At 47.6% G+C, this 23,592-nt stretch overlaps 1 protein-coding gene and 1 long non-coding RNA gene across 4 annotated transcripts in view; one reads left to right on the top strand and one right to left on the bottom strand.

The window, feature by feature from the left end:
* The window catches only part of KAZN (kazrin, periplakin interacting protein), a 226,997-nt gene that overhangs the window by 94,727 nt on the left and 108,678 nt on the right, over positions 1-23,592 (bottom strand). The window contains exon 3 of one of the 2 annotated variants that reach the window (XM_066563881.1): positions 721-898. The exons of the other annotated variant lie outside the window; for it this stretch is intronic. Coding sequence (XP_066419978.1) covers positions 721-898 — 178 coding nt within the window. The remainder of the gene's footprint in view (positions 1-720; positions 899-23,592) is intronic. 2 annotated transcript variants of the gene reach the window in all.
* LOC136565342 (uncharacterized) lies at positions 741-5,422 on the top strand. 2 transcript variants are annotated; one of them, XR_010784856.1, is made up of 3 exons: positions 741-944; positions 4,028-4,209; positions 4,828-5,422. It is a non-coding gene; the product is annotated as an uncharacterized lncRNA (long non-coding RNA). The 2 variants fall into 2 exon arrangements; XR_010784855.1 differs by lacking the exon at positions 4,828-5,422 and having other exon boundaries at positions 4,028-4,672.

Genomic DNA, 23,592 nt, shown 5'->3' with positions numbered 1-23,592 from the left:
TTCGGGCTCAGTTCCTTAAGCACCACACAAAGTCTCTTCCCGCTCCCCCTGCGCCCCGCTTTCCGGAGACAACTTTTCACGGATGGGGGGGCAGAGGGGGCGTGTGCCTGGCACAGGGGCTGTCCGAGCCTACCCCCTACACCCGTGCCGGGGGTGCCGGGGCTTGGGGTGGGCTCCGGGCGCGGACCGAGCCCCGCAGCCCGGTTCGAGTCCCGCAGCCCGGTTCGAGCTCCAAGCCGGTTCGAGCCCCGCAGCCCGAGCTCCGGGCCGGTCCGAGCCCCGAGCCGGTCCGAGCCCCGGGGCCGGGGCTCCGTGCGGGGCCGGAGCGCGGAGCGCGGATCGCGGCGGTAACATGGCTGCTTTCCTACCGAATTACGAAACCGGCTGAGGGCGCGGGATTACCGGGGAGAGCCGGCCGGGGGGAACCTCGGGGCGGGGTGCGGCGAGGGGATGGGAACAGAGGGGGCGGTGATGGTGGCGGGAGGATGCGGGGGGCTGTGAGCATTTGGGGCGGGGGGTCCCTCCTCATGCCGGGGCTGCTGGAGCCCAGCGCGGCAGGGACGGACCCTGCTCCGAGCCCAGCGGGGAACCCGCAACGGGACGCGCCGGGCACCCCCAAAAATAAACAATGGACAATAACACCGAGCGGAGGCGGCGGCCGGGAGTGTCCCCCCGTGGCTGCCCGCAGCCCCCTCGCCCCCTGCCCGCGGCGGGACCCACCTTGAGCGCCGTGCGGGCCGTGCTCCATGGCCGGGTCGCTGCCCAGCTCGGCCAGGCGCCGGCCGGTGGCCGCCAGCTCGGCGCGCAGCGCCGTCACCTCCTGGCCCGCCGCCTGCAGCGCCCCGTCGATGCGCAGCGCCAGCTGCTTGTTGTCGTCCATCATGTGCAGGATTTTGGCCTGGGGGGAGGGAGGAAGAGGAGGAGAGAGAGAGAGAGAGAGCGAGGTGAGAGAGGGAGCGGCGGGGGGGGCGGGCAGGGGGCTGTGCCGGGCTGGGCAGGGGGGCAGGGGCTGCTGGAGGGGAGCAGCGAGAGGGGAGTGGGCGGTGCGAGGGGGCGGCGCCAGGGGAGGGGGCTGGGAGGGTGCGAGGGGGGCTCTGCCGGGGGGACAAAGGGGAGGGGGATCCCGGAGGGGAAGGGGATCCCGGAGGGGAAGGGGGAGAGGCGCAAGGGGAGGGGGCTTTGCCAAGGGGGACAAAGGGAGGGGAGAAGGGGAGGGCAGAGGGGCTCTGCGAGGGGTGTGCAGAGGAAAGAGGGGGGGCTGTGCGGAGGGGGTACAAGAGAAACAGGTTGTGCGGGGGGTGGGGGTACCCCCTACCTGTTGCCCCCCCCGGCAGGCCGGGCAGGGCCGTGCCGGAGGCGATGGCAGCTCGGCCGAGGGCATCCGCGGAGGGAGCGCGGCTGCGGCGGGCGGGTCCCGCCCGTGAGGAGCGGGGGGAGCCTGCGGTGCCCGCGCCGCGCCGGGAGCGAGACCCCCCCGGGAAGTTGAGGGGTGCTGCGGGGATGCTGCAGTGCCCGCGGCGAGCTCACAATGGCACCAGTGAGGAACCGCTCTGCCAATTGAGCCCGGGTTCACCCCGAGCGTGGCCGTGCCCGGCAGCTGCCTGCAGCAGGTGGAGGAAAACGGGCTCCAAAAATCGCCCCGAAGGATTTTGGGGCGGGGGGGAAAGAGCCACCTGAGCGCTGTCAGCACTGCAGCAGTGCTAGTGCAGGAGCTCTGACAGTGGCGGTTCACGTGGCACGAACCCAGGGTGAAAAATCGAGAATTATTGGTTTCATCCATTCGCTGGCGACTGCTAGAGGGAGCGCGGATGTTTCCCTGTGCCTTATCCATCCCTCAGAGGGATCCTCTTGTGTGTTTGCCAGGGCTGCAGCAAGCCTGCAGAGCTGCCACCCTGCCCCTGGCAGCCCTGCAGATGGCTTCATCCTCACTGAAGTGAAATTGTAGAATTACAGAGTGATTTGTGTTGGAAAGGACCTTAAAGATTGTCTCATTCCAACACCCTGCCGTGGGCAGGGACACCTTCCACCACACCAAGCCCCACAGACAGGGATGCTTTGGAGACCATGGCCCACGTGGTTGTACCTCCCCACTCCATCCCTGCATCCCAAATCTGCAGGCAGCCATGCTGGGAGCTGTCACCTGAGCCACCTGTACCTGGAAAAGTTCACAAATGGGTTTAGGAGCTGGGCAGGAGCCCCCATGGCAGTGGGGTGGGAGCCTCACAGAAACAAGAGTGGTGTGGGATGCACAGTAAGGAGCCAGGACTCTTGTTAGGGGGAAGTCAGAGAAAATCATGACCTGTGAGTAAAGCCCAGCACAATTTGCTAAACCCTCTGATATTTGCCTAAATTCAGGGGTTTGGCTGAACAAGCTGAGAATTTGGGGCAGTTCTTTGAACTTCAGGGTGTCCTTGTGCAGCACTGGCACTGCAGAGCCCTGATTCAAAATGCAGTGAAAAGGATAGGAAAGGGCTGCTGTTCCTGAGAGCTGCAGGGATGGCTCCGGGAGAGGCTGGACTTGAGGTAAAGCAGGAGCACATCACCATCCCACACACCCAGGGGCTGCAGGATGGGGCTCTGCAGGAGCTCTCTGTGTGCAGAGTGCCCAGGCAGCTTCTGGGGACAGAAATGGGGAAAATCTGCTGTGTCAGTCTGCTGAAAACCATCAACAAGAGCAGCCTGGATCCCCCAAAACCTCAGGTCTGATCTGGGTGCTGGGTACAACAGCTCTCCAAGAGTCAAAAGGAATGAGTCCTTGCCAAGTGGCATCGAGTCCTTACATCCATCTGGATCAATCCATCTGGATATTGTAAAACAGAGAAAATGTAGCAATTATTCCATGAAATGGTACAGTGGCTTTTGCAAGGGACAATTATTTCTGGCAGGGAGTTTCCAGCAGTGTCTGCAGCCCAAGCTGGGTGCTGCACCAGGGCACTCAGAATATCAGTTTTCCTTAATGAATTCCCAGAGGACCAACAAACAACCCACAAGGAGAATAAGTGCAATTTTTGAAATTCTTTCTCCATCATCTCTACAGCCATCCCTGAATGAGCTAAGGTTCTGCAAGTATATAAAGCAACCGAATTCTAATCAAGATAAATGCCCAGTTTCATACCTAATTTGCATGAGCATGTGCTGCAAACTGTGTTTGCAAATGGGAGAATTATGTATGTAACCAGATAACCTGAGTGTGCAATCCCAGTACTGTATATGCAAAACTTCCTCATTGCACTTGAATAAAAGTAAAGCTTCAGCAAAAAGGAACTTGGCTTTAAAGTACCAGCACGTTTTTTTTTTTTTTTTTTAATCATAAAAAAATCAGGTTAAAGCTGATTTGAACCTTCCAAGAACCCATTTAGCTGCTAAGGAAAATTCCAAATGATGTTTCTTACTCAATCTAACTTTAATAATAGACTGCTTGAGTTGCTGCACTGTCAGAACTGGAATTTTTTAAATTTACTGACAAAGAGAATTTCTACATTAGCACGTGGTTATTTAAAAAATGTGTCCTAAAGTTGGCTGTGGCCTCATGGGTAAGTTAAAAACCTCACTCTAAAAACTTTCCTTACTACTTTCAAGCCTTCCTGAAATCCCCTGAAGAGATCTTGGAAGTTTTTCTCCCCTTTCCCATGCCTCCTCTTATCCTTACTGGGGAACAGCTGGATCCATTAAAATTGATTTCAGTCTCTCAGAGCAGAATTTGATTTCTCTCAGCTTCCTCCTGGAAGGAGCACAGAGTGTCCCAGCAATATCAGCCAGAGGAAAGGCACAAGGATGGGGCATTCCCAACCCAGCTGGGTTGTGCCAGCTCCCAGTCAGAAGGCCAAGCCTTTGCTGGAAACCTCAAAATTAGGATGAAATGAAACTTTAGGAAATTAATTATGCCTCCATCCCCTACTCCTTTTAGTTTTAAATTAAGAAAGAATTGAAATGAAAAGCTAATTAAAGACACAAAATTAGAAACATATTATTTCCCAAAATTGCTTTGATGATGCTTTTTTAATTTTATTTTTTTTTTTAATTCCAGCTTTCACCAGGAAGTTGACAGCTCTGCAAGGAGTCTGTGTCCCAAAGGGATGGGAGTCCCTGGCCATGTAGATGAGGCATGAAGAGATTGGGAATACTTCCTAAGGACACAAGGGAAACCTGAGCCAATGCCAGGAAGTCACAAATCTTCATTCAACCTTACCACACTCAGCATCTGCTCAGGTGCTGCAAGGGGAGCCTTGAAAATCTGGAAAACGCCCTCAGTTTTGGGCAATGTGTTCTGGCAGTGCCATCACATCCAGGCAGGCCATTCCTCAAGAGTGTGTAAATGGAATAAGCAGGGATAGAGGAAGATTTGAGAGTTCCACCCCTCATCTTCGCTCTTGTTACAACCTAAGGAGTGCAGTAAAGGGAATATGAGAAGATTTAGAAGATGAAAAAGGGTTGAGAAGCACATGAGCACCATTCAGGCCTTCCAAACCCTTTAATTTGCTATTCAGATTACCACTTTTTATAGTTTAATATGTACAATATGCAAAGGAACTAGTTTAACTAAATGGGAAAAGCCTTCTGTGTTAAGGTTGAATGTAATCTAATAGGGCCCTTTGACTTGATTCAATTAAATCCTTCTTTTTCCAATTAAATAATCATCCAGAATTTAATAAAAATGAATTTCCATGTGTCATCCTGCAGAATGATGACCTCTGTGATGGGGAAGGCTTATGTAAATTCTGCTGATCGCTTTTTATCTGCCTCTGCCTCACTTCCTCCAAAAAAAATTGCCTTCTGTCTGTATATTTACATTAATTTCTCATCTGCTCCATGTATCTCTGTTTGCAGGAACAATTCCCAGCTGAAAGAGCTGTGAGTATCACCAGCTTCTTTCAGTACATCCGCAAAAATGGACCCTCTGTGATGGGAAAAAAAAAATCTCCAAAATGGGATTTTTGATCTGTGCCTCAGGTTTGTTGTGCCCTGGCATGCTGTAGGGCCAGCTTCCAATTGGCCCTTTCCAAATATCACCAGAGGCATCTCTATGGCTGTTTATCACCAAGAAAATCCAGTCCAAGAGAGCAGCAACTTCAGCAGCAATCCCCAGGAAAAGCACAGCCAGGCCCACGTTCCACAGTCTCTTCCAGCACATCTCCACTAAATGATTCCCATCAAAGCTACAGCAGTTGTTAATATCTACTATTTTTTTTCCCTCTGCAAAGATGTATTTATAAATGCATTTTACACCCCTCTCACTCGTAAAATACAGAGCACCAACTCTTTCCTTCCTCAGCTTCCTCAGCAGCATCTTTATGCAAACTTTGCTGATGTGATGCTGCTGTAATAACTTATTAGTTAATAAAATGTATAACTAAACTATAGTTGCTAACTTATAAGTTCTTAAAACTGAATTAAACACAGCTGAGGATGGACAGGTTTAAAATTTGAGTGAGTATTCTGTTTCTCCCCTTGCCACATTTCCCCATCTCTCCTTCTGTGAGGGTAAAATGGTCTTGGCGACCTTCCTGTGCTGCACATCCCTGGGGACCATGAAAACAAACCCATTAATGTTTATAAAGTGTCTCAGACTGGGGGAATTACATCACTGTGGCGAGATACAAGCTTAATGGATCAAAACAAACCCCAGCTCCAAACCCCCCAGCTTAGACACATCTCAGTTACCCAGCACAAACCTCAAGGAATCCCACTGAGAAGGGATAATTGAGAGAAAAATGTGATCCCAGAGATTTTTCTGCTGTAAACCCATTTTATGTTAATAGAAAGCAGATTTCTAGACCCCTTTGCAAACCAATGACTTCCACAGCATATTTCACAGCTGAGCACATCCATGGCACCAGCTTTGGACACGGGGCTATTAAACCCAACATTTGTTTAATGAATTACAGCAGTCCATGAATCTGGGTGTGCTCAGTCTGTGTTTAAATGTTTATTGTCAGCAGCCAGCTCTGCATGAGCAGGTATCAGCCTCAGTGATGAGCTCTCTCTGCAATGCACACAAAGCTTTGAACATTTTTTGGGTTCTGCTTTCTTATCCAAGACAGATTACCCAGGAGGTTCAGGGTCTCTGCTAAACACAAACCTTTTGGGTTCAGTGCCAGTTTGGGGTGTTTTCTCCTTGCTGATGAACTGTTGTGCATCTCCCACCTGCCTGGGCTTGGTCCCTGGGACTGAAGGGTGGATTAAGCCATTAAAACTCACACCTTCAAGCAGGGTTGATGTGCTGCAGCCATCTCCAAGATGACCCTGCTGTCACCTCACCAGTCAATCTATAAACCTTGACAAAAAATTAACTCTGGTTCATCCTCCTGTTTTAACACATTCTCCACTGCAAACTATGTGTGAAGTGCTCCCTTTCATGGTAGATAGAGACAGTGGTGATGATGTGCTGTGATCATTTTGCTGTCCTGCAAAATACCTTTGATTTATGGTGGTCTCCACTCCAGAAATCCCCACCCAGGAGCAGTTTTAGAGTCCTTTGGGCTGGTAGAGACCCTAAGGACCACTTGGTTCCACACCCTGCCATGGGCAGGGGCACCTTCCACTGTCCCAGGCTGCTCCAAGCTGCTCCAAGCAGTGGCCTTGGGCACTTCCAGGGACCCAGGGGCAGCCACAGCTGCTCTGTGCCAGGGCCTCCCCACCCTCCCAGTTAAGAATTTCTTCCTCATATCCAGTGTAGCCCTGCCCTCTGCCAGTGGGAAGCCATTCCCCCCATCCTGTCAGTTCAGGTGAAGTCTGAATTAAATGCCATTTCCTCTCTTTTCCTCATCACAAATTAAGGAGCTTTGGTTGGGCTTTTTCAGAACTGCCAGGGTGGTTTGGGAGATCAAGTGCTGCTGATCCCCCAAATTTCCCTGTCCTCTTGGGAAGGTGGGGATGGGGACTCTGTGGAGAATTATCTTTGCAGCCCCAATTTGCCTCCTGTTCTGTGGTGAGCATCATGTGGAAACTTTAATGAATAGTGAGGATGTGAAGCACTCAGCAGGATAATGTGTGCTGTGAAAAAAATCCTGTGATCAATCAGCAGACAAATATATACTTAAATGAGGTGTTAGTGGGAGAGATGCAAGAAAGGTGATTATGGGTTTGTCTCCGTGTTTCCCTCAGCAACAAAGCCGACACGCAGGGGTGGGTCACCCTACCCTGCCATTAATGGAGCATCAGCACTCATCTGACAGCTCCTTTGTCCTGGGAAGTCAATTCCCATGAAGATTTGACATTAGCAGAGGCACGCTGAAACTCGGAGCCTTTGCATTTTCATGACCCTCCAACTGCTTTAGCCTGATGGATTACAGGTAAAATCACCGTCCTCATTTGGGCAGGAGGCAGAAATAAAGATTTGTACCCATCTGTTTCAGCTGTGGCAATAAGCACCACAGGCAGAAGCAGTGGAAGAGCAGCACTTTGCTCCCTTCCCAGGAAACAAAACTGGGAACAGCGGCCACAGGGCAGGGAAGGGTCAGCTGGAGCATCATGTCACATTCACATTCTCTGAAAAACCCCTTTGCCCAGGATTCTGCTCCTGGGAAGCTGAGAAGCCTCAGAGAAAAGGGAAAACAATTCTTATCTCATTTGCTTCTCCTGTGTTGTGCTCATGTGGAATGTGTTTGGACATTGTTTACCCACAGGTGATTGTTCCATTGGATTCTGCTGGGAGTTGTTTTCACTCTTTGGCCAATCAGTGCCAAGCTGTGTCAGGACTCTGGAAAGATTCACAAGTTTTCATTATTATCTTTTTAGCCTTCTGTCAGTATCCTTTCTGTATTCTTTAGTACAGTTTAGTTTAGTATTATTTAATGTAATATAGATCATAAAATAATAAATTAACCTTCTGAGAACGTGGAGTCAGATCCATCATTCCTTCCATTGGTGGGGCACCCCACAAATACAATAGCATCAGAGAAAATGTGATTTTTTTATTGCAATATTTGTCAAGTAACTGAAAGACAAGACCTCTAGGGTGGGTCAGCACTGTAAAATAATCCTAAACTTAATTCAGAAATGGAGAAGTTCAGATTGTAACAGAGAGGGGTTTTAACATGCACAGGACCCTGTCCCCCATTGGGCAGGCAGGGAGCACAGGAGCATCCACAAAATTCCCACGGGCATTTCAGGGACAAAACAGCCCAATCCAGACAAAAGTGAAACTTAATTTAGTCCTTCCCTTTTCCTTCAGGTGAAAGAACACAGGTTCTGCTCCCAGTGCCATCACTCTCCCTGGTTCTGTCAGTGGCACCAAGCCTGGGTCACACCTGGTTTGGGGACCAGTCTCTTTCACAATATTTTCACAAGAATGTGCTGGGACTGTGGAACAATAAAAATAGCCTTGCCCTCCATTTTCCCTGGTTTTATCCAAAATGCTGCCAGCAGGGTGGACTAATCCTGTATTGCATACAAACCTATAATTACATTCCCCACTAACCTGTGAAAGACCTAAAAATACACCCACATAAAGTTTCAGCATTGAAAAGGCAGCTGAAAATTTGGCATTATATGTTCTACATCTACATGTTACTTTAATTACAGTCATGTTTTAAGGTGTCAGTATGGATCCCTTGATTCTGTGAATGTGGAGCTTGGAGTGTACTGATGTTCATCTCTTTAAGGGTTTGTACCACAAGTTGGCTACCCTGACAAAAATAGCACTTTCCCAGGAGTGAGAGAAATCCCCCTACATCAGAAAATTCACAAATGTTCTTTTTCTTGGGTTAGGCAGGAGGATACTGCAGGTGTCATCCCAAAGGATGGGGAAACTGAGGAGCAGCTGGGCTGGAGCAGGGTGTGACCAAGGCAGAGGGCACCTGCAGCCCTGAAACAGAGCAAGGCTTTCCACTTAAATCAGGAGCAATTCCCTCATCTCTCCATGATTTACCCTAAAGGAACACCCAGCAATTCCCTCATCTCTCCATGATTTACCCTAAAGGAACACCCAGCAATTCCCTCATCTCTCCATGATTCACCCTAAGGGAACACCCAGCCTGAGAAGGGCAGGGAACATGTGTCTTCTAATAAAGTCTGTTTAACTTTGACATAGATTACTTCTTAAAAAAACCCATCAAAGCACACCAAATACATGTGATAAAGTATCTTGGTGCAAAATCAATTCCAAGGTGATTATCAGCCTCTGAAAAATTTGGGCTCTAAGTCAGTTCGTGGCAGGGATCAAATTGAGCTGCTGTCAACTCATTTGGGCATTTTACTTTGCTTCTGATATCTGACAGTTAAAATAATCTCAGATAGTTCCCATTACTGCTGCATTTTCTGCTTTTTTTTTCGCCCCAGGGAAGGGCTGTGCAGAGCCAGGCTCCATCCCAGCCACCTCCCAGCCAGCAGCATCACTCCCCAAACGTGGCTGGGGGGAATCCAGGCTGCCACAGCTCCCTGATCCCTTCCTCCACTTTGGGGAATAATGGTAGATAGAAAAATGGTAGAACTGATCAGCTGTGAGCTGCCACAGGCGGACCCAGCTCCCTCCAGCTGCTGCTGGGAGCAATCTGTGCTCCCAGAGGGGTCCCCCTGGTCACCAGCTGCAGTGCCAGCAGGAGCTCAGGCCTCCTGAGAGAAGGCTTGGAGCATCATCTTCTGCTAATGCAGGTGAGGCTTATTAATATTATTTATATTAATAGCTTTTCATGAAAATGGGGAAGTTTTCTCCAGGGAACAGGGAGATGCCCTCAAATGATTGCTTGGTGGAGCAGGAGGCAGCCAGGGGAAAGCTGATTTTTTATCATAGAATCAGAGTGGTTTGGACTGGAGGGGCCTTAAAGTCCTTTAAAGGGATCTTAAAGCTTATTTGCCATGGCAGGGACACCTTCCACAACCCCAGGCTGCTCTAAATCCCATCCAACCTGGCCTTGGGCACTGCCAGGGATGCAGGGGCAGCCACAGCTGCTCTGGGCACCTGTGCCATGGCCTGCCCACGCCAGAGGGATCACTCTGAGAGGTCTCAGACAAAGCCAGGGCAGATATGAAATGCCCCCCTCACCCTCCCCCAAAGGCTAAATTAATAATATTTTTCTAAAAGCACACCTGGATGGATTCCTTAGAAAAATCTAAGCATGCTGGGAGGCTCCAGTGGATGCAGGAGGTTCTGTGGGTACCAGCATTTCCATCACCCCCAAAGTCCTCAGGACAAGAAGCTGCCAGGGTTGTTGGCATAGGGATTTTAAGAAGGTGATGGATATAAAACCCACCAAAGGCAATTAAACCAAGCAGGACAACTGCCAAGCTCTTGTGTTTGCTCACTGTCAGTAGGTTTTATGGGGACTGAGATAGATCTGCAAAGCTATTCAAGTGCATTTAATTTTTCCAATACCCACTTACTGCAGCTTGTATGAGGATAATGTGTTTATCCTATGAGGTTCCTGACTTCATTCTGCAGTGCTTGACTCCAGGGTGGGTTTTGTATTATTAACTTCCTTCCAGTGCACGTGGAAAATAAAACCTGTTCCCACTGAACGCCCTGGGATGAAGTTTTGTTGGGTGTTAAGTGCACGGTGCTGGAGGCCCAGGGTGGGACAATGAGCCTGGAAAAACCTCAAACCTGATGGAGATGGGGGCTGAGGTGTGGGGAGTGCAGGGCTGGAGGGGGGAGCTTCTCTGACACAGCAGAAGGAAAAGATGGAAAAGGGGAAAAGATACCAATCTATATGGAAGGTATTAAGGAGAAATTCTGGCTGTGAGTGAGGGTGGTGAAACCCTGGCACAGGGTGCCCAGAGCAGCTGTGGCTGCCCCTGGATCCCTGGCAGTGCCCAAGGCCAGGCTGGAGCATCCTGAGACACTGAAAATGTTTGTGCCCATGGCAGGGGGTGGAACTGGATGAGCTTTAAGGTCCCTTTTAGCCCAAACCATTCTGTGATAAAACCCCTGCAATGAGAGGGGGTGATGCTCCATCCCTCATGCCTCACACCCCTCACTATCCAAAAGCTCTTGATAAACATGAGAAATTACTTAGGACTGGTTTGCTGATATTTTTTGCCATCTCATAAAAGTAACGGTTCATAATCTGCACCAGAGCAGCTTGACTCAAGATAAAGATCTGCCTCATTTGCAGTTACATAATTAGCAATTACCCTAATTTCACTTACACTAAATTACATTTTTTAAAAAATAAATGTTATCTTTTCTGACCAAAAAAAAAAAAAAAAAAGATCCTGGGTCTACTTCAGAATTTTTTATATAAAGCAGAAGTATCATTATCCTGTTCTCAGATGTACTGTCTAGACACTTCTAATGAAAATATTAATTATTGCTAATTTGCATCTCTTTCAATTCCAGGACAGAAATCAAATGAAGATGTCAAAACTCTGCTCCCTCTGCCTCAGGCAAAACTGAGCCATGGTGACCCCCAAGTCCTTCCAAAGGGGATCTCAGTTTGTGTGAAGGAAAAACATCTCCAGCATCCTCCTAACTGAGGGCAGCACGAGATGAAAGTTTAGCAGGGAAAATCAGAGGAAAATAATGGTGTCAGGATCTGGATCTGAGATCTGCAGCTTTAAAGGGGGGAAAACCAGGGAGATCCCAGCCTTAGGGTGCAAATGTGTTGAAATAGAGATGTAAATCAGGACAGTGGTAACTCATGTGGGTTCAGTAGTGACATTTCCTGGAGATAAAGCACATTTTAAATGCACTCTGTACTTGCTGGTAACAAATCTTTCATTAGTACAAGAAAATACATATTATACCTCAAACATGCTTCACTGAGCTTGGAGAATAAAGATAAAATAATCTTTTTATAGCAAATAGGAATGAATACTTAAAAATAATAAAAAGTTGGTGAATATTCATTTGAACTCTCAAACAAATTTGCCCTTGTCATATTTGCATCCCTCTTGTGTTCTCTTTCTGTGCAATGAAGTTTTATTAGCATGAACATCCACAGAAAGTGAATGTGAAGACTCAATACCCATGGGAAATGAATTTAAAATTCACTTGCTGTGTGCAGTCACCCAAGAAACTTGATCATAATTGTTTATTGTACTTAAATATTTATATTGTTGAAGCACTTGTTAGATAAAAAGGCTGTGATGCTCCTCTGCTGGGTGATGTTCAAACACTGTCCCAGGCTACAGGAATTACCTCCATCCCCAGCAAACACTCAGGTGGGACAGCTTTCTCCAGGCTGGCTGATGTGGCAGGTGGCAAATTTCAAGGTCATCAACAAGCATTGGGTGAAAAATCAAAGAAGTTTCTCTTAATTCTTATTGGCATGTTGAGAGGATCCACTGAATGGCAGCACCTCCCATGGGTGTGCTCACACTGGGTGCTTGGAATGGAGTCAGAAATTAAAGTTCAGAAATTAAAGTTCATCATTTTAAAGAACATCATTTCAGGCTTTTTCACTGCCTGCAGTCCTCTGGCACAGAAACAAAAAGTTTCTCCTAAGTTTTCTTTGCATGTTGAGTGGACCCAGTGAATGGCAGCACCTCCCATGGGTGTATTCACACAGGGTGCTTGGAATGGAGTCAGAAATTAAAGTTTAGAAATTAAAGTTCAGAAATAAAAGTTTAACAGGAACATAATTTTGAGCTTTTTCACTGCCTGCAGTCCTCTGGCACAGAAACAAAATGTTTCTCCTAAGTTTTCTCTGCATGTTGAGTGGACCCAGTGAATGGCAGCACTTCCCATGGGTGTGTTCACACAGGAGAGTCAGAAATTAAAGTTCAGAAATAAAAGTTTATCAGGAGCATCATTTTAAGCTTTTTCACTGTCTGCAGTCCTCTGGCACAGACTCCATCCCTCACTCAGAGTCTGGATTCCAGCAGTGCCTTTGGGCCTCACAATGGATCCTTCATTCCCTCCTGCCCCTGCCCTGCTCCCCCTCTGCATCTCTGAATGCTCCAGGAGCGGCACCCACGGCCCTGCCTCCCCCAGCAGATTCCATTCCTGAGCAGGAATCCCATCCCTGCTCCCCAGTTAACACCTTCCCACCCTCCATGGCAGCTCTGCAGGGCGCTGCAGCTCCCAGCTCACCCAAAGGCACCTCTGGGGTTTTTTGGAAGAGGGGGGCAGCGGTTTCTGCAATAGGGACACCCTGTTTTGCACCCCACAGATCTGTGCCCCACAGCAAGGCCAGGCTACCCCTGCTTGACCCAGCACTTCCAGACCAATCCTCACTAAATCATTTTTCTCTGCCTGGAACACAATGAGGGAGCAGATTTTTTTATGGATATGGAGGAATAATTCAAGGTCAAACCCCTGCTGGGAGTGGGGCAGGAGTTTCCACCTTGCACAAATAGCCAAGGGCTGGGGAATGAAAAAGACCCTGAAATTCTGAAATTGAGGCTCAAGTTATGACAATAACGATGCACAAGAGAGAAAATTGCATTAGGACAGGCACTGTTTTTACACATTGCCCTTAATCTGGATTCAGTGATGGAAGGAGGGGATTTGGAGTCACCCCTCAGAGCAGGTTCAGGTCTCCATCACCTGACACATGAATGTGCCTTTTAATTATCACTCCCATATCCAGAGGAGGGTTGCCTGTGTCAGTTTGCACTGGTATCACACCCTGGTGCACCAGCTCTGCTGCTCTGTGGGGACAGCAGGTGGCATTGGCAAGGTAATTACACACCAGCAATAATTACACACCAGCAATAATTAGCAACAATTTCAGTTGCCCCAAAGATGCTTCCAAGATCAGATGCTGAATTTCATGGCATTTCCCTCAAACACAGGAAACACATGGAAGTGGAAAGCTGCAATTAGGGGAATGTGAGAAGGAGAAGAGGAGCCTGATGAGGAAAACCAAGAGCTGGCAGTGGCACTGCTGTGGGAAGGGGCAGTGCTGCTCCAGGGAGAGGATTTCCAAAATCTTGAGCTGCTTGGGAATGATATTTGAAATCCAGAGGGCTGGAAAGGGAAAGGAATGGGAGCTGTGGATGGGGATGAGCTCTTGCATGGGGGGATAAGAGGGCTCTGTTGCTGCACAGAGCATCCTCAGAGTGGATAAAATAGAAAATAGAGACCCCCTGTGCCCAGAGAGCCCCAAAGCTGGAGAAGGGGGCAGACACAGCACTGCAATGCACACATACCCCATTTAAATGATCCTTTATCAAATAATAAATTAAGAAGAGATGTTAAATGCTGTGAGCAGGGTCTCCCTGCGTGGCCAAATCTTTCCATCCTAATGGCAGGAGATGTCAAATGAGTGATGATGGAAAGAGGATGAAGGGCATAAACACAATAAATGGTGCAATCCCACACTCACTACTATAAGAAAATGCAAGAGCCAAATGGGGTAAAATGGAGTAAAAACCAAAGGCAAATGGGATAAAATGGGGTAAAAACCAAAGCCAAATGGGGTAAAAACACCTTTTCCAGGACAAAATTTTGTTGGCTGCAGAAGAATTCAAACTTGGCTTTTACAGTTTGAAGTGGTTAATGATTTGGTTTCTTTAAACCAGGGAATTAATGGCACTGAACTTCACAACAACAACAAAAAATTAAAGGCACCCCAAAGAACGTTCTCTTAATTGTAGCAGCCCACTGCATTAAAGCTGCTATAGGAAAATTCATTTACAATTCAGCTATTAAATTGCAAACCATTACCACTGCTTTTATGGCTTTATATCCCTCTCACAAATTTATTGTGTAATTACTCGGAGCAACAGGATGGTTTTTAGCAAGCCAAGCTGAAATAAGGCTCCCATTCCAAAATCCTCACAATTCTGCCTTTTCCAGATGAAATTTATGCAAAAGAGGCAAAATGTTACACACAGTTTTCTGCCTGGGATTTGGGGGCATTTGAGGATGGAGCTGGAGACCTGGCTGGTATAAAGGTGGGATGGAAGTGACCATCCCAACAAATTTATTAATTATTAATTAATTTATTAATTTATTAGTCTTTATTATTATTTATATTAAATTTTTACTATTATTTATTTAGTGACCACTCCAACAACTGCCATTTCTTGATGCAGGAAAAGCAATTGCTTTGGAGCTGTTGGGAATTGCTCCAATGGATCTCTGGGACTTCAGGACCTGGAATTTTCCCACCTGCCAGGGGCTCAGAAAACCCCCAGCCAAGCTACTGCTTACAAAATAAATCACAATAAAATCCAATAAAAAGATAGAATGGCATTTTCTACCCCTCATTTTCCACCCCAGCGAAAGAAAATTGTAAATTAATAAATAAACAAATTCTTGGGCACCATGAAAAAAAAAATTGCATAAAGGGGCATTAAGCAGGACAGGCATTTCCCGGGTAGAATGACTGGATTATTGTTGGAAGATGCAAATAAATTCACATCATGTGCCTCTTTTTGTCCTCCTTTTCCTTTTTGTACCATCCCTCATCCAAAGGAGGAGATAATTATGCTGGATTTGGGGAATCTGCCTCCTGTCCCACCTGAATCCATCATCACAAACCCTGGGATTGAACAGCCAGGAGCCCCCAGACAGTTCAGCCGCTGTGCTGGTCACCAGCCATGGCTATGAAACCATTTTCTGGGAGGCAATTCCCTTCTCCTGTGGGGTTTCCTTCTATCCTGAGGTACCAGGGGATGTTTCTCACCTCTGCCTCATTACCTGCAATCCTACCTGGAAGCTCACTGCAGGCACATGCCCTTGGGGATGCACTGAAATAGGCACTGCAGCGCTCGAGGATTTAATACAGCTCCAAAAAAGGGAGCTAAATAATTAAGACCTCATTTTAAAAAATATAAATACCCTTATTTTTGATAATATTCTAATTATCATTACACTGTTAGCTTAATTTTCTTTTGTTGTTGGGTTTTGGTTTTTTTGTTTTTTTGTGGAGGGTTTTTTTTTGTTGTTTGTTTTGTTTTTTTGTTTGTGGTTTTTTGGGTTTTGTTTGTTTGTTGGGGTTTTTTTTTTTTTTTTTTTCCTGGGTTTTTTGTGGTTTTTGGTTTTTTTGGGGGGTTTTTGTTTGTTTGTTTGTCGTGTGGGGTTTTATTGTTTTTTGGTTTGTTTTTTGTTTGTTTTTGTTTTTGTTTTTGTTTTTGTTTTTTTGGTTTTTTGTTTTTGTTTGTGTTTTGTTTTGTTTTGTTTTGTTTTGTTTTGTTTTGTTTTGTTTTGTTTTGTTTTGTAAAGGAAGCTCTTTGGGGGTACCCAGGGCCAGTAAATGGAGAGAGAGGGCACAGCAAAAGGAGCAGAACTCCCAGCGCACCCCACGCTGTGGCTGGGGGGGAGCTGGACACGGTGTCCCTGCGTTCATGCACCCCAAAGGCACAGAGAACACGTTCAGCCATGCAGGAGGCATCTCCCCAGGCTGGCACTGGGCTGGAACCAGCTGATCCCTGAGGCCCCTTCCAAGCAAAGCCATTCTGGCCCTGTGAATGGCTCCTGGGAAGGTCTGCATGGCCCAAACCTCCTCCCCTTTCACCCAGGGCTGGAGCCACTCCTGATTTCTGCTGCTGCTTTGTGTGGGACATTTATTATTTATCCACAATGTGTGGGGATCATGACACGACCCCCAGGCCAAGCCCAGCAGCCCAGCACCCTCCTCTCCCCAGGAATGGTGAATCCCTGCAAGGAGAGGTGCAAGGAGCTGAACAAACCAGGATAATTTATTCTGCTGAGCCCAGCGCCTGCCAAGTCGGCTCAGCCTGGCACGGGATAGGCTTAGAGGAACTGCCAGGCTGGGATTTGCAGAGAGGAGGAGGAGGAGTCTGAGTGAATCAGACACCCAAATCTCTCTGCATTCAGCAGGAACTGGCTATTCAGCCAGCCTGGGATTGTTTTCCTCCTCGGGTTTTCTGTTCACTAAATCGTGTGGGTGATCAGTGGAGGAGGGCTCAGTGTAAAAGGGGATTTGGGGTAAAGCTAATGAGTGATAAGATAATTATGAGGAATTACAGGGGGAGAAAAACCCCCCCACCATCTTAATTTCCAATGGGAATTTTGGCAGCCACTGCTGGACAAAGGAGAGACAAGACCTTCACACACAGTGCCTGAGCCTCTGCTCTGCTGGGGTGTGTTCCCAGCTCCACTGGAGGAATTCAGCAACCAGCAATCATCCCTGAATCATTCAGGATGGGAAAGCCCTCTGAGATCATCCAGTTCCACCACTGACCCAGCAGTGTCTTGAGCACCTCTAAGCCCAGTCCCCAAGAGTGACATCCACTCCTTTTGGATCACTCTAAGGGCTGGTGAATCCACCACTTCCCTGGGCAGCCTGTTCTCATGCCTGATCATCCTTTCAGTGCAGAAACTTCCCCACCTTGCCCAAGACAGACACTTAAGGAAGGATGGCAATGGCCTGAGGATGGGGATTGGGTGGATGAAGTGCGTTAATAATGAGAAATTGCTTCTCTGCTCCCAAACCTTCACCCTGCTGCCAACAGAAGGGAGGAGAGGAGCCAGCTGGGTGCCCAAAGTGCAGGGATGGAGGGGTGGGAGCAAGCAGGGCCCCAGGCTCTGTTTCTGCCCGGGTTTGAAGGTCCCCAGTCCCCACGTGCAGCCACATGTGCCACGAGCCAGCAGTTGCCATGGAGACCAAGGATTTCCTTAAAACTTCAGCAAAAAGGAGAAGAAGGCCCAAGAAAGCAGAGGGGAAATGTCTCCTTTGCAGGGGTTTAGGGCTGTGTTCAGACCCCAGGGCTGTCACACCACCCATGGCTGCACAAGAGCTGGTTTTGCCCTGTGGTGGTGATTTCTGTACCTTGCAAACTTTGTTTTCTGCCTGTGCTGGCTCATCTCTGCAAGGTGCCAGTCTCATCCAGCAATCACATTTATTTTTACAGTCTCCAAGGGTTGTCTAAAGATGCAGCTCCTCTGTCAACAGAGAAACTGGTTTTTAATTACAGCCCTTCTGGCAGGGGATAGAGCTTCTTCTTTCATCAATATATTTTTTAAATGCATGGAAAAGTCCCAGGACTGGCAGATGGAGGAGCAAAGCCCCCTGATTATCCAGATTACAGACCCTCCATACCAGAGATACCTGCTGGGATGGGATGTGGGGCTGCAAGTGGGTTAAACCCACAGCCTGAAGCTCGAGCTCTCATTTCCACAAGTCCCCAGATTCAGCTTTGCTCTTTGATGTTTTTAAATGCTGCTTTGTCCTTTGCCAGCCTCCAGGAATTGGGATAAATCAATAAGCCATCAATTTTGACTGCAGAGCCCTGTAGTACCCAAAGCTGTGGTGCTGCTCCCAAGTGATCCATATGCAAGCAAGCAGAACATTCCCAGACGGCTTGAAATGAAGTGGCTGGCAAAATCCCCTGGGAATATTTGGTTAGGATGAGAAACATATAGAAACACAGCTTTTTGGAGGCATCTTGCAGTAACTTTAGTTTCCATAGTGACTAATGTTTGTGTTTATATCCAGTCCCTGTGTTTCTATCAGATTTTGCTTCATGGAACAGCTGTTCCAAGTCATTTCACCAAGACAGATGATCCTGATAAGGAGCAAAGTTTCCATTCTACACAAATGCACATTTATTTAATAAAATCAAAAGAATTCAAACCTGGAAAAGACCCTGTGCTTCAAAAGATTGATTATCAATGCAACCAACTGATGGTAAGAGAATAAAAGCGGCCACAGAATAGCTGCTGCCTAATGAGAGAGTGAGAAAAAACAGAACAGAAAATAAATAAAACAACACTCAAAACACCTGTAACTTTATTTAATTTGGCTGTGAGCTTTCTATCCCTGGGCTTTATGCAGAAACCTGATGCCTACAAATCCTGCTGCTGCTGGAGATGTCACCACAGTGGGTCAAGGGCAGCTCCTGGACCCCCAGCCCCCTTTGGGCTGCCTCATTCCTGTAAAAAGCTGCTGGGAGCACCCAGAGGAATCAAATGTAGACCAACCTGGCCTTTGGGTTCTAACAAACCACTTTCACAAAGTACCCCATCCTGTAGCATTTACACCATCACCTCATTTCCATTTCAATGGAAATCAATACTGGGGTTTTTTGGTGATTTTTTTCTTAAATAGGATGGCTTTTTGGAACAATACTTATTTTAGCCTCTTTACCAGATAAAATAGAGTATGAGCTCCCTGGTTGGATCTAGGCTTGGACCAAGCCTCCCCAGAGTCTCTTTGGTATCAGCAGCTCTACCTGGGCTGAACTTGCACTAAAGCGAGAAGGTTGGTACACGGTCACCTCTGATATCTCATGCCCTTGGTTCTTCCCTGGGAAGACCAAAGTGTTGGATATGCCCAGGTGAGTCCAGGAGGCTCCAGAAGAGTTGGAGATGACATCTCCCCAGAACCTGGACGGGCATGAGCCTGGTGTTGGCTGCCTCCCTCCAGTGCCTGGGTGACTCCACAGCCAGAGATGGGTTCTCATGTTTGGTGGTCCCCCAGAAAAAGTAAATAAACCTGCTTTCACCAATAACTGATCCCACAGAGCTGCAATGCAGACTTTTCTGCCCAATTACAAAATGCCACCCAAACCCATGGAGAAGGAGGAAGAAGCAGCATGAAGAAGAAACCCAGGACAACACCCTGTGCCCTCCATCTTGCTGCCATCCACAACATACTGAAAATCCCAAAACCTCAATTTCTCACCCAGTGACACACCTGCACTGCTCTCTAGAATCTATTTCACACTTTTGTGGGTTCCAGTCTATCTTGAAGTCTGGGAAACTTTCTCCATGAATGAGGGTCAGAGTCAGTGCTGCCCTGGGGGTCAGGGCAGCCCAGAGCAGACACAGAAATATTCCCAGTGCCCTGGGTTTCCACACTCCCTCATGCTACATGAGGCACCAAAACAGCAGCAAGCAGCTGCTGGGAGAGGACAGAGTCCTGCTCCCCAGCACTCCCTGCCATAAATAACTGCAGTGCACAGGCACTGGCAAGGACTACAGAGTTGCTTATCATTTTAATCACTTCTAAATCACGTTGCAGAGCTCCAAACCTTAGGAAATTATTTTCATTGTTAACCTCCTTCTTCTTAATTTGCAAACTTCCTGCAAGTAATTGAAATTCTTGCTCTGCAAAAGCAAAAGCCTTATCTAAGCCTTGTTTAGCCAAATTAAGAGAGATGGGACTCGACTCCAGATTTGCTAAATATTTTTCCCTGCCTTCCGAAACATTTATTACATTTTGCATTGCACAAACTGCTCCAACCTCCTGCTGGCTGCAGAAACATGGTGAATTATTTTAATCAGGAACAAGAATCGTGTTGAAAGTGACTGTAACGTGGCACAACAGGAAACCTGGGCTTGCAGACTCCTTTGGAAGAAAATTCCAGCTCTCCTCTTCCCTCTTTGCGACTATCAATCAAACTCTAAAAATAAAGTCAGATATACAAAATTATCCTGCCATCAGGGCTTGAAAATATTTCAGTTAAGCAACTGTCAGTGCTTCCGTGATGGATCTCCATTGCCCAGGTTCTCTATCTTCCCTTGCAGGCTGCACCAGGCTGAACCCTGGCACGCATCCCAAGGATGATGCTGGAGCAGTTTGTTTAACAGCAGCCTTTCAATCCCTCTGGAAGCACAGGGGGCCAGCACGTCCCCCTGTGTCAGACCCAGGGATGCAAACACCCATGGACTGCTCTGGAAGCTGAGACACTTCAGCACTTCCCAAAAGTCAGGCCGTGTGCTCTGACAGCTTTGTTGGAGCATCAATCTCCCTGGGAGATCAGGGGTGCCAGCTCTGCTCTCTGCTGAAGCTCCTCTGGGCTTGCCAGTGGGAAATGCAGGGCAAGCTGGGGGCAATGCCTGAAGGAATTGCTTTCCCCCTGTGCAGGGCTGGAGCCCTGAGCTGCCTTTCACACCTTCTCTGCATCCACCTGTGCCCAGAGAGCTCCTGTGCCCTGCTCCTGCCAGCCAAGCACCACCTCCTCTCCTCCCTGCCCAGGGCCTGGCTTGGCACCCTTGGATAGTCACAGAATCACTGAGTGGCTTGGGCTGGAAGGAACCTTAAAACTCATCTCCTTCCAGCCCTGCCATGGCAGGGACCCCTTCCACTGTCCCAGGCTGCTCCAAGCCCCATCCAGCCTGGCCTTGGGCATTTCCAGGGATGAAGCAGCCACAGCTGCTCAGGGCACCCTGTGCCAGGGCCTGCCCACCCTCCCAGCCAAGAATTTCTTCCTCATCTCCATTCTAACCCTGCCCTCTGGCACTGGGAAGCCACTCCCTGTTGTCCTGTCTCTCCAGCTCTCTTGGAGCCCCTTTAGGCACTGAAAGAGGCCCTAAGACCTCACTGGAGCCTTCTCTTCTCCAGTCTGGAGAATCCTTTACCTTTCTTCATCCTCAATTCCAAATAAAATACTGGATGTAAGGAACAGACACACCCTGCTTTTCCCAGACTCATCCCCTTCTACACTCAGGGGCCAGGAGGCTGCCAGAGCCGTGTGCTCTGCCACTGCTGGGCTTCATCTCTTCAAGCCCACACCAGACACTTAATCCCAGCCAACAATAATCTAAATCCTCCCAACTGCTGTTGAAGCCCTGGGGAAAAGCTCTGCATTTATTTGTTTCTTCCTCTTGGAACACAACAACATGTAAAAGCAAATCCAGCAAGGATGAGGAGCAAACATGCAGAATCTTGTTGTTATGGACCCATTCTGTTCCACCAGGACCAAGAGCTGGTATCTCCAACACAAGACGTCTCCTGGGCTGGGAAGCAGGGGATGAAGCAATAAGATTCAGTTTTGCTCTGCAGACTATTTCGTTTGTTTTTTTTTTTTAATACTGGGGAAAGAGAGAACATATGTGAGGGGGGAAGGGTGGCAGCAGCATTTGTAACGCTTAATTTACTAAGAAGACACATTGCACAGATCTCCCATCTCACATCATTCAGAGAAATAAGTGTTGGGTAAACCAGCCAGCCTGGATAGAGACCCATCCCCAGGGTCTTGAATGTGCTGCCAGGATAAGGATCCTTCCCAAAAGATGCCTGACATCAAAAGCATCACCCTTGTCACACCCTGGCCTGGGTAAAACACTCATTTGTTCTTTTTCCTCCCATAAAAGCATCATGGTCTGGATGGAGCAGAGCCAGTCACTCTCCATGTACATGGACCCTAGCAGAAAGCAGGAAAGATGCTTGGATTTTTGTGTTACTTCAGAAATTACACCCCAGCTCGCTTTCCCTGTATTAAAATCTCTGAAATCAGTGAGACCAAAGCAGGTAGGAAGCGACAGCAAAGCAGGATCAGGTCCTGCCTTTGAAAACTACTTAATTTATAATCCTTCCATATCAGAATTATTAAGAAAGAAAAATACCTCTTGCCTCCTAAATGTCACCGTATCCACCCGACTCCCATGAATCCCTGAATGGATTTACCAGTGCCAGGGGCAATCTCATTTTCTAGAAAACCTGTTTTACTGCCTAATATTCCAACCAAGTCTATGGCTGATCACTTAAAGAGGCTTTTCCCAGGCAGGGCAGGCTGCACGTCTCATTTCCCTCAGGCACCCTGCAGCGGCTCCGTGGGTGGGAGGGGAGAGGAGACGTGGCAGAGCAGAGTGGGATCGTTTGCTGTCAAATTAAAGCTGTGATTAATTCCAAATCAGGGCTGTTTGCTGAGATATTGGCAGGTTTGTTTGATTTCAATAATTGCAGCGTGCCCGAGGATGGATGGGAGTGATTGTAAAAGATTTTAAAATCATGGAAAATTTGGGGAGTTTGAAAGAAAGTCAGGCTTAGTGGGCCCTGGAAAAATGTTAAAGGTCGGCCCTGGAAATGTTAGGCCTTGTGTTTGCTAGATCATGTGTCAGTATATGATAAATGATATAACTGTTATGTGATTAAATATAATTGTTGTTTAAAGAATCATGAGAAACTATGTCAGGGGTTTGAGGGGGAAAACAAGAAATCCCTGCTTGGATGCAATCAATGTATACAATAGAACAATGTAAGTTTAATGATTAATATGTAAGTTATATAATGATAGAATATAAAACATGTTCATCCTGAACCCATGTAGGGTCAGATTTGGGTCTGTGCACCCCTGACACCCAGAGCTCTTCAATAAAAGCACCTGCATGTAATAATTCTGTGATTATGTGCTCCTGAACCCATTAATAATTAATTATGTAAATTAATATGTAAGTTATATAAAGATAGAATTTAAAACATGTTCATCCTGAACCCATGTAGGGTCAGATTTGGGTCTGTGCACCCCTGACACCCAGAGCTCCTTAATAAAAGCACCTGCAATAATCATTCTGTGGTTATGTGCCCCTGAGCACTAACAGGAGGACAGGAACACCCCACCCTTGGCACAGGGGATGGTGAGGGATGGAAACCCTTGGTCTATGCCAAAGGATGAGCTGCTCCCAGCTGGAGCATCCCTGGCAGCCCCAGTGCAGTTCAGGGAGGCTGAGGAGCCTGACAAGCCCAATAATCAAAAGCTGTCCTGAACATTTCCCCGTCTAATCGATCATTTGCAATGTTTGCTGATGAAAGAGTGATAAAACCCCAGCTTCATCCATCCCTGCAGTCCTGCCCATTCCTCCAGTGCCTCTGTAGGAATCAGGGCCATTGATTTATTGTAACACACCTCATCTGTATGTGCAAGCACAGAGAGGAAGAGGCTGATCCTTCCACATGCACACAGCACATCGATCCCTTTATTTGAATTGGCCACCCTGTTCACCCACCCAGAGCTGGGGATTGGAAATACAGGATGATGCTGAAGGTCCCTTTCAACACAAACTGTTCTGTGATTCCT

Source organism: Molothrus aeneus, chromosome 21 (assembly GCF_037042795.1).
Source record: "Molothrus aeneus isolate 106 chromosome 21, BPBGC_Maene_1.0, whole genome shotgun sequence".
NCBI lineage: Eukaryota > Metazoa > Chordata > Aves > Passeriformes > Icteridae > Molothrus > Molothrus aeneus.
The sequence above is the reverse complement of the archived record's forward strand: the minus strand, read 5'-3'. Positions and strand labels throughout refer to the sequence as shown.